Here is an 11,230-nt window from a genome sequence, read left to right on the forward strand (position 1 = left end):
GGCAGTGGTTCTCAAATTTTTTACAGTGGTGTACCCCCTGGGGCATTTAACATTCTTCTGCGTACCCCCTCTCTTCCACTTAGACCGCAGTCACACCTTTTCTATTAAAGGACAATATTTGCACCCTTAAACTGATTTACAGGTGCATTTTTTTTCCTTTATAGAGGCAGATATTTTATATCCCTATTAATTGTATTTAATGTTTTATGTCATATTCTTAACATTTCATTAAGTGTATTATTCATATAATAAATAAAGTGATGTCAAATCAAAGTGATACTTGTAGATTTAAAAATAAAACAGCCAATATGTTATGGATATGGACAGACCCTTGACCCCTCGATTTTGACAGAGGGAGTCTGCTTTATATGCACACTTCAGGCCGCTCCATAGACCACAGTACAACACGATTATGACATCATCGCATATCTTGTTTAATTTATTCCCACCCCAAATAACCCTATAATATATAAATTATAATTTTTTAAACATTTATAACAGTCCAAGCATACCTATATACATATAGAATGCTGCCGCAAACAAATTTGTAAGGGAAAAAATGTAAACAACAATGACATCATCGCATATCTTGTTTAATTTATTCCCACCCCAAATAGCCCTATAATATATAAATTATAATTTTTTAAACATTTATAACAGTCCAAGCATACCTATATACATATAGAATGCTGCCGCAAACAAATTTGTAAGGGAAAAAATGTAAACAACAAACCAACTCCATGAGGATTCTAAGTGACCAAGGGCTTAGGATGTTCCAGTTCAGCACATTCCAAGGGTTCCTCCAGTAGTGTGCACTCATGCAATGTAATCAATGATGTACATCCGAGTAAACGAGAAGGAGGAAAGTTTAAGAGTGAAGGGCATAAAGAAATGGACTGGAACACAGCCAAAATGTTCACCTGCTGCCTAATATCCCACCCACTAACAGGTGCCGTGATGAAGAGATAATGTTATTCGCTTCACCTGTCAGTGGTCATGATGTTATGCCTGATCGGTATATATATATATATATATTGTTTTATGGTGCTAAATATCCTACACCTTCTACCTTTATTTTATTACCTTATTTTATTATTCTCAGGTTAGGCAAAGTAAGTCAAATCTGTCCTATCTCATAATCATCTGAGTTCATACTTACAAAATAGGTCACAGAAGACTTCTCCATGGTCTGTTCTTAACTATAAATCAATGCCAGGGTAGGCAGACTTGTGTTATATAAATACAAGTCAGTTTATTATTACAATTAATAAGTAAGCAGTACAAATATTCTACAAGTACTGCATATAAGTATTAAATAAAGTATAAATCTGAAAAAGTTCTTTGCTCAAGGCAATATCAGTGATGGTTCTGGTGCCGGAGAAGCTCTTCAGATCTCAAAGCAGCATCTGTTTTCATCATCACTTCAGTCTTTTATAGACAGCAGGTGGATTCCAATGTATTGTAACATCATACTGGAAATCCCCTAAGAAGTTGTTTATAAAAGGCCTTGCATCTTCTCATTTTTCTTCTTCGGGATTCTTTGCACTGCTGTCTTTTACACTTCGTTTGAAACACACCAGCTGAGGTAATGCCCACCTTCTTTTTCTTCAAAGCTCTTGCTTATACATGTTATAAACGTTTTCTTAATAATTTTTTAAAACAACAAGTGTGGTGTTTTACTTAATAAACCACTTTCTCAATAAAACAAATATAAAACAAATACAATAACGTGTGGTGTCTTTCTTAATAAACCACTTTCTCAATAAAACAATACCAATAACAATTGTATTTGGTTACAATACAAAGGTATTACATAAAAAACAAAGGCATACTTGCAATAGGACAATTCCTTAATTTCCTCTACAAAATGCAGCAGTTACATATTTGTCTGTATGAGGCCTTCCCAGGAAATAAACAAAATAATACACCCTTAGACATAATATATTAACTAAATACATTAAACAATGAGGTAATTGTATTCTTATGCATATTGCACAACATCCCCCTTGTGCATTTAATCTGACTCATTGTAATTCTTGCTTTCAGTTTTTGACCATTTTCCTCTTGATCAAAGTTTATCCTTTACATTTGTACATAACACATTGTTGCTTTGGAACACATTTATTTAATATTCCATCCAGGGTCGTCTGTTTTTGTCTCTTAACTTAACCTTTTTAAGTCAGAGTCTCACCGGGGTTTTTTTTTTTTTGTACTCTGCTTTACTGCCATCACACATTAATTTGTACCTCATCAGTTCTCCTTAGTAATTGAATGTTAATCAGTTGCCTTTTTGGTACCTTCACATTGAAACACGGCCCCTTCCAATGACCAGACAATCTCTACAGACGTCAGTCAAAGGAATCATTGTTTAGTATAAATACTTCTCCCTGGGCCGCTGGTTTCACTGTCAAGTTCAAGCAAAGAGGTTATTTGACTTCTTCTAGTCCATTAATCACTTGGTATTACAATACCTTCATTACATTTAAAACTTCAATAGTGTATTTGGCAATTAAAGCACAAACAATTGACTGATTTTCTGACCTCTGGCTGGAACTATTTCAAAACTTACATTGTCACATACTTCATTATTATTACTAGCTTATTTGCCCTTAGAACACATTCTACAGACAGTAAATATTATTTAATAATTATGTTTACTAACATGCATTTCATCCAGGTCTCCACTGGTATCCGTTCTCATATGCTGCTTTGCAGTAGTTGATCCTTTTCTGCCTGTCCATATAATTACATACAGTATATGCAGTCTCACAGGCCTTCACAAATGCTATTAAAGCTTGTATTGGTCTTATTTTCTTATTTCTTTTAAAAGTTTACAATTTAAATTTCAAATAAAGACCATGTTTTCCTTAGTTTTTTCTTTAGTCTTTTAACCAGACCATCTGTATTTGTATCTGTATTACACACATAAGTTACTCTGCAGTCTCAATGGAAATAAACAAAAATGGAGATGTAAGCATATATTTCTTCACCTTGTACATTACAATCCATTTATATATCCACATATCGGCATACAACACATACCAACCTATAATGTATTAACTCCTTTCCTTTATGTCACCTCTTTCAAAAATGTTGTCAAATGATTTATTTAAGTACGGTCATTCTGCATTTATAACTGCCTTTCTTCCCTCAATATTTTCGTTGTCCAAACCCTTTTTTTTTTTTGTTAAATCATAGCTCCTTATCTTTTAAATATCTCCCCATATTCTATGCAATTTTGTTGAGTTTCTCTTATTTTGAGTCTATATTATTAATGTTACTTTATGAGGTCTCATAGCACCTACTCTCCCGGGTGAAGGACGAACCTAATACATGTCATTGTCTGAAAACTGTTTTACTCTCTTCCTTAACTTTTCAGCTATTTTGCAGATTCCAGAAAACCTCAGAAGCCTTTGAAGGCCTTTCTGATTTTGGCACACTTGATCTTTTTCACATTATTCAAGAACTACACCCAAGCAATGTTTCTGTATTGTTTGTATATCTACTTGTAATCTAGTTGTATTGCCTGATATTTTCTCAAGGCTTTTATAATTATATTAATTATTTAGTTTTCATTAACTCCATTGTTAAATCATAGTCCCTTTCAAGGAACGTCTGCTCAGCCGGCGGATATATTTCAATGCCTCCGAGCAGTCATTTCAGGCATCTCTCTGGATGGAGGAATCCTGAAATCTCAAAAACTTAATTAATCAACTAATTCTGACATAAACTATCCCATTATTGTTGCTTCTTATCCTCAAGCAGTGTAAAAAAGAACAACTTATCTTTCAGGCTAGACCAGCCAATGCACGTGTGCAGTCCTAAGCACAAGTTTTAGGTTTCTATGGAATCTGGAGCTTCTAACATCATCTGCTGTGATGCAATTCCTTTACCAATCAGCGACTGGCTCTTTTACTTAGAAGGAATGATATATTCCTCCCTGATACATGTTGCAGTTTCTCCATTCAAGTAATAGGAGTGAACCATTTTTTATATCTATATTCCTTGTTTAAATGCAAAAAGTAATTTAAATGACCACATTGATTACTTACAGTATTTATTTTCTTTACTGAACTTTAAGTAACAGTTAACTTTATTTGTATCTTTAAGTAACAGTTAACTTTATTTGTATCATTATTATCTTGCACCTAAGGCCAAATTTGTTTTATTGTATTCCCCAGTGATTTGTATAACTTGTGTATTTTTTTTCTCAAACAAATTATTACTTTGTCACTATAATGTAAGTGACAGTAGATAGTAGCTAGATAGTAAGATGGCGCCGCCGAGGGCCGCCTCAGTGCTTGGCTCTCCAGTGTTTGTACTGTTTTTGTTCGTTTTTCCTGTTTTTGTTTCTCAAACACGATCAGTTTTACCAGGGATGAGCTGCTGAAAATTCTTTGCAAGGACAACAACCGTATTTTTCTTTTTTATGTAGCTGCATTAATGTGGTTTGTAGAATATTTTGTATCACTTTAAAAATACAGATGACACTTAATTGCACTTGAGAGAATATGAGATAACTGTGAAACATTTAAATCTGATTCCTGCACATGCATACCACTGAAATGTCCTAAAAGGTCCAAGATGAATATAACATCTTTTAGTTTTTAGTGTAATTTATAAAATACATAATACAACTATTATGAAATTTACTATTTTAAATTCCAATTAACTGGTTCACTGACCCATCCTTCCTTTTCTCCCGACTCTCTTTCTTCCTTAATGAACTCTGAAATACATTGTTTATTGTTAAAGTGACTGGATCAGTTTGCCAATAAAAATATACATTATATTAATCTTATGTGCTACATGTCTTGTTTTATGCAAATTCAGTGTGCCAATGGAAATGCACTGTTGGTTAATGAGACCACCTCAAGGCTGTGGAATTCACATAAAAGAATGTAAAAATTTTGATTCAAAATATTAAATACCAGGTCGAAATATATCACATTTACAATATACACAATTGTATTTAATTTACCCAAGTTCAGTATGACATGCCTCTTTTTTAATCATCACATGCATTTTTTTTTTTTTATGAAAGAATAAAGAATAAAGCTGACTACGTTTAAACGTCCCACTTTAAGAGCATTCACAGGCAAGGAGCACAACGTTGAGGAGGAATGTCAGAGAATGTCATTGCTTGTTGGATAATGTGGATTTGCTGTATGTAACCTTGTCAGTCACCGGGAAATCTACTCCACCTGATGAAGCCACTCTGATCAAATCTCCTCAGCTAACTGAAGAAGTATGTACTGTTTTTCACTTATAATCTTGAGAAGACACGGAGAAATATTTTCTAGTTAAATGTTGAGCAGAAGAGCAGAAGAGCAGAAGATCAAGATGAATTTGAACAGGATTCATGTCATTTTACACAATAAGCCCATGGCTTGATAGGCAAAAAGCCCTGTAATGACATTGATTGTACCAAACCTTTTCTCTGTTTTCCACCTTGCAACTGCATATTGATGCATTTTCTTGAAATCTTTGTTTTGTGCTTGACGTGAACTCCTCTGAAACCACTTGTTTTTGTTTATGAACCTGTTTTCCAAAAAAGAAGGGGTGGTTGCACTTTATTATCGTTTTTATTATTATTATACCATTTAAATCTATGCAATAAATACATGTAAAAGAACGATTTGTAATCTTACGTCACGGCTCTGTGCGATTTCATTCATAGTGTTCAGCAAATCAAGCTCCAGAGATTCTCTGTACTCTATGTGCAATTTCTTCATTTCTTTGACATCTTCGCTTTCCATCATTTCAAGATATTCTTCCTCAGTCTGTGCAACAAACACAAGAATATGCATAAGCATTGAATATAATCAACAGTATGTATAAACATACATTTTGCAAATCCCTAGATAATCACTATATCTAACCATCATAAGATATCTGGAATCTAGTATTCAGAATGTTCAGAGTTATGGTTTAATCTTCTTAATTAGCTACTTATTATATTTTATTGATTGGCTGAGTGGCATTTCAATACAGTGCTGCGACTTTTCACTGATTGTCACAACACGTCATTAGTTTTATCTGTTTTATCAATCGTTCACCTGATTCAAAACAGATTAGACTGATTCAAAAATATGAATTCATTATTGAGTGTTGTCCGGTATCTCCGGTCGTTGGCAGAATAAAACCGGGAAATGGCCAACATTGTGTCTAAATTGTAAACCACTCAATATAAACATCTTGTTCAGTGAAATGTTAGTATGCATGTAGGAATAAAAAAATAAATGTATAATGTATGTTTTTGTGACCTCACCGGCTCTTCAAAACACTCTCCAAGCTTGAAGGTCTCTATTCCAGGGAAAGCCATTTCGCACTGGAACAGGTCCCTCAAATTCCTGGCTACGAGGTGCAAAAGCTCATCCTCACAGGCAAAGACCCTTCCATCTTCACCCAACAAAAGCACCAACTGCAGACCGAATGCATCACATGGGAAGTCATCAATGGCACCAATCACCTCCATTTCCATCCTTTCTGGCAGGTAATAATCTTTCCAGGCTTCAAGCTGTTCTTCATCCCCTTCATACACAGTTTCTTCCAGCCCACAAATTCTCAGAGTACAACTTCTTGGTTTAACAAGAGGAATTGTCGAGTTGCAGTGATGCTTGACGAAATTTGCTATTCCACAGAGGTCCACAGCATCTAAAGCACAATCACTATTAGTAGTAGTAGTAGTAGTAGTAGTAGTAACTAATAGATTTGAATAGAAATAAAGAAATATAATATGCAGGCAGATACATTTATATAGTTTTATATAGTACACAATGGTAAATGTATTTATTTTTGTACTTTTGTACACACAAAGAATGTTAATTACACATTCATTGCGTCAATGAACTGTCTGTATCAATTAATTTTGTATTATTTAAAGTTTTTTTTAAGTGTCCAGGAATAAGAGGTATGGATGAATCCTATTAGCCTTAATCTAATAAATGAAAAAATTCACTTCAGCATTCCGGTAAACAAATGGATAGTGGGGAAATGGTGTGTCAGATGAAATGAAGTTAATAAAACATCTCACGGTATTTGTGTTGATTGTGATTCCTGAATTTGCCATGTCCCACAAAAACACTCCGTACTCTTGCTCCATCGGTGATCCATTTTCTCATCCTTGCTGCATGGAATCAACGTCTTGTATCAGTGATCATGCAACATGCTTCTTCACCACTATATACCCAATCTGAGCAATATCAGAATGTGTGTCAGTGATCCTCACAAATTGTGAAGATTTCAATTCTCAATCAATTCTCTGCATTCCATTAGTTGAAGAAGTGTTGAAGGACAGTGTCACTAAAATGGAGACCAGGAAACTGTACGATGAAGAATCAGCCAGTGAATAAGTCCAGAATTCATCTGCAAGCTGCATTCATGACATTGTGCAATTTTTCATAAGTATTTTCCTTACTGCAGGCATGAACGATGACAGATCCTATGCTTGCTCTTAGTGCTGGGCGGTATACTGGTTCATACTGAATACCGGTGTTTATTTTTGTTATAATATGAATTTTTAAAATACCGCAATGTATGTCGCTTAAACAACATTCGGAACGTGACACTGTTTGAGAGGGGTCCCTTTTCACTGTTGCACTGTGGCGAGGGAACAGCTGTATGTGTTACTAAGCGTGAAAGTTCAGAAACTGAAGCTGTAGAACTAATAGAACGTGATGACACAGAAGAACTCATCCACAATATCCACACTGACCTCCACAAATATCCAGCGCCCGCTGCCATCAGCTCCCGCGTCTCACACACACACACGAGCGCGAGTTTAGCACTAGATTTAGCAACTTTCAGACCCTTTTAGCGGCTTTTTCCCATGAACGATGACATTTGTTTGCTCTTGACTAGAGATGTCCAATGTGAGATTAATTTGTTCTTTTTATTTGTATATTAATAATTGATTGAACCAATTCACACTGTAGAGCAAATTTGAGGGAATATGGAGGAAATTACTATCATTTATTAAAACCAAATGTGGTACATATTAAACACAACCGAGCCTTTGTAATCAGAACAAAAGTATTATTTGCATATATAAGACAACTGAAACATAATGCTTTGTGTGTTTTTGATGTCAGTCCTTTATATTAAGTGTACTTAGGGTCACCTGTCTTCCATTGTCCCTGGAGTCATTTGATTCCACAAAAAGTTCCATGGTAGCTTTATGGATTTTTTGTTGTTGTTGGAGAAACTCACATTAGTCCAAGTGATTATCCCGGTGGGATGCATCTTCTCGACTCTGCCCAAGTTTGCTGCAATCTCAGGTTCTTCCAAATGTAAGAGGCATGTTTTGGAATCGCTCGCACTTTACAGTAATGCTCTGCAGAGATGTTGTGCAAATGTCACAGATCTTAATACCGTTCAAGATCTGCTTTCAGTATTTGCACATGTGCTCTACACAGTCCCATTACCACAAAATAGGAGTCTCCAAAACATGACAACATTGTACTCGATCAGCGGACCATTCTTTCTTTTACGCAGCTTGTCTGTCAGTGAACAGCAGACAATCCATTACAGCTTCAGACGTTGAAGCTTGCAATCACAGTCATCCTTTTGTTACAGGCAGCCATCTTAAAAGCTTTAATGTCATTTCATTTTCTTCATTAGACTAGATTAATTTAATTGGCTAATTTTCTTTCTTAAGACTGTGTTTGGGGACTTATTTGAATGAGAATTCAGCTCAGATTTTCAAAGACAAATGATGCTGGTAAGACAGAGGGCATGCAACAATATAACCAAGCTGATTCTTTTTCAAAACATTTTGAACTTGTCCTTTCTTACCTTCTTCAGTGAATGACAGAAATTCCTCCTTGATTTTTTCTGGGGATCTAAAGGGTGGAATGACATTTTTAACAGTCATATTTGAATATAATATTACTATGATGTTCAGAAGTATACAATGTTGCTTTATTTGTTTTCTTTTATTATCTTTGTTAAAGTTGGTTTACAGAGTATAATTGCCACAGGTTGTGGCCATATTGTGAAAATACAGTTTAACTAGGAGGAATAAAAAGAGGGCAACATATAAGAAAATTTAAATTAAGCACACTGATAGCTAAATAAAATAAAATAGAATTAAATGAACATTTATTTTGGAAGTCATGCATCCATTCTTTTGTTTATTTAGAAGTCTCCGTACACCAATTCCCTTGTTCCCACCCTGTTTTTCAGAATGAACACTGATGGCACAATCCTTTACTTACTTGGTTGTCATGGTTCAAATTGTGTTTTCAAGACTGAAGACTTCTTAACGTTGTACTATATGGTCGTGTCCCAGACTACAATAATAATTGTACATGTAAAAACTGTCAGCAACACATTCTGATACAATCGATTAATCTCATTCTGTGCCTATTGCCATACGTTTCCATTGTTCTTCCTTCATTTTCCAACTACATATACAATATGTTTATATAGCAACTATCCGAAATGACATATCCTACATCAAAATAAATCCCTAGAATCGACTGGATGGTAAATTATTTGAAATACACATACAAACATACACATTACCTGTCAGAGAAGTTGAGAATGTGTGCAGTGGATGGGCACAGTGAACTGAACACAGTCCTGCAATAACAAAATACATCAGGGAAACTGGGAGGAAATATACTGTACTGTATATGCTTGTTTTACATAAGACATTTTGATAGTCCTTCTTTTGGATGGACTGGCAACACATTCTGATAACAAAACATCTCATTGTGAAGTTGTGTAGTGCAGTGCAGTGAATCAGCATATAATATAAATGCAGTTACTGTACTTGTTCAAAACAGGTTTCCCAACTCATATGCATATACATCATATACATATGAAACTAAAATAAAAAACTACAACTACTTGAGTAACTAAATGTCCACCTCGGCTATTTAATCTAAGATCGTTCAAAACCGGTTCTGCCTGACAGAATGATCACAAGAAACAACGAGAACACTGTTTTTCTTTTTCTTTCTCTTTCTTTTCTTTTTTTCATTCAAATACAAAGTTACCTAACATTTTAATTAATATCAGATTTTTTTAATTTTTTTATAAATTTCTGGTTTTAATACAGTAATAACCTACATAGACTACTTTTAAGTAAAGACACAGACACAGACAACAAAATACATAACGTTTGTTTTTAAGTTTATGGTGAAAACCCTTTTTGCTCTCATTTGGACCTTTATTTTTAAGTGTGTGGGTCAAACCATAGAAGATCATCTTTATTTATATTGCTGAGAGAATGTATGGAAGCAAGCTTCCCTCGTAAACGTTCTCTAGTATGGCCTTTTAACATATTCATTTTGTCAGTTGTATAATTCCTGATTTCTATATTCTCTCGCATGAAGTGATCATTGAACAGGAGTTTGCTCAAGCACTCTGTCTCTGCACAATTGCCACAAGGATAAGGTTTTTGTTCTGTACCTTCTGGCAGATTGAAAAGACGCACACAGTTCATACATGGTTGTCTTTCCTCGTAAGTGTTGTTTTCCCAATCCCTGATGTATGCCTGGCATTGCATAGACTTATGAAACTGTAAACTGTCACCCTCTGTTTGATGTTCAAAAGACATTACTGCATATGACACATACTCATGCCACGTATTTATACATGAGGAATATATCATAGTACTTTTGGCCTTTTCTGTCCTACAACCCAGAGAAGCACCAAAATATTCTTGTGATGTGTACAGGCTATTGGAGCAAACACAAATGACGGTGGATTCCAGTGTGTAGTAGCACTGGTTTTTGTTTGCTGGTCTGTGCAGAGGATAAGGAAATTTCAGCTTTTTCATTAGACTGCAAAGCTCCTTCATGATGTTCTCTTTTGTGCCAAATGTAAGCTGCATCTAAAACAGTCAAATGTACATTTTTGAGGCATTAATAAATATACAACAAGTCACAACTATTCAAATAAATACATAACCTAATATGATTCTTACTTTGTCTAACAATATTGAGAAAGGTGTCCGTTTTGGCAAATGACTCTTGTATTTCCTAAACGGTTCTGGAAATTCCTGTCTTACAGTCTCAGCAGTCTGTGCAGATAAAATGTCTTCAGGAGAGACACAGTCCTCATGAATGATCCCTAAAAAGAAGATGCTGTGGAGAATCTTAAAAAAAGTTTAACAAATTTAATAGACTAGATTATTATCATCGTCATCATCATGTTTTTAGTGTAGGCTATAGGCTATGCAACATATCAGAGCGATTACTATGAGGTAAATAGTCAATCT

At 34.8% G+C, this 11,230-nt stretch overlaps 1 protein-coding gene across 3 annotated transcripts; it reads right to left on the reverse strand.

The window, feature by feature from the left end:
- Nucleotides 1-5,201: 5,201 nt before the first annotated feature.
- Nucleotides 5,202-9,959, reverse strand: LOC107575648 (uncharacterized). Of its 3 annotated transcripts, none has more exons than XM_016262012.1 (6): nucleotides 8,212-8,767; nucleotides 7,037-7,129; nucleotides 6,272-6,657; nucleotides 5,652-5,783; nucleotides 5,434-5,541; nucleotides 5,202-5,273 (listed from the first exon to the last, which is right to left on the reverse strand). In XM_016262012.1, exons 2-6 carry the CDS (start codon nucleotides 7,122-7,124, stop codon nucleotides 5,223-5,225), a joined length of 765 nt encoding a protein of 254 aa, XP_016117498.1. In that variant the 5' UTR covers nucleotides 7,125-7,129; nucleotides 8,212-8,767; the 3' UTR covers nucleotides 5,202-5,222. The 3 variants fall into 3 exon arrangements, with proteins under 3 accessions (XP_016117498.1, XP_016117499.1, XP_016117497.1); XM_016262013.1 differs by lacking the exons at nucleotides 7,037-7,129; nucleotides 8,212-8,767 and adding exons at nucleotides 8,797-8,843; nucleotides 9,219-9,293; nucleotides 9,529-9,959 and having other exon boundaries at nucleotides 5,214-5,541; XM_016262011.1 differs by having other exon boundaries at nucleotides 5,214-5,541.
- Nucleotides 9,960-11,230: the final 1,271 nt, after the last annotated feature.

This window comes from Sinocyclocheilus grahami, unplaced genomic scaffold (genome assembly GCF_001515645.1).
Source record: "Sinocyclocheilus grahami isolate Dianchi unplaced genomic scaffold, SAMN03320097.WGS_v1.1 scaffold2781.1, whole genome shotgun sequence".
Lineage (NCBI taxonomy): Eukaryota > Metazoa > Chordata > Actinopteri > Cypriniformes > Cyprinidae > Sinocyclocheilus > Sinocyclocheilus grahami.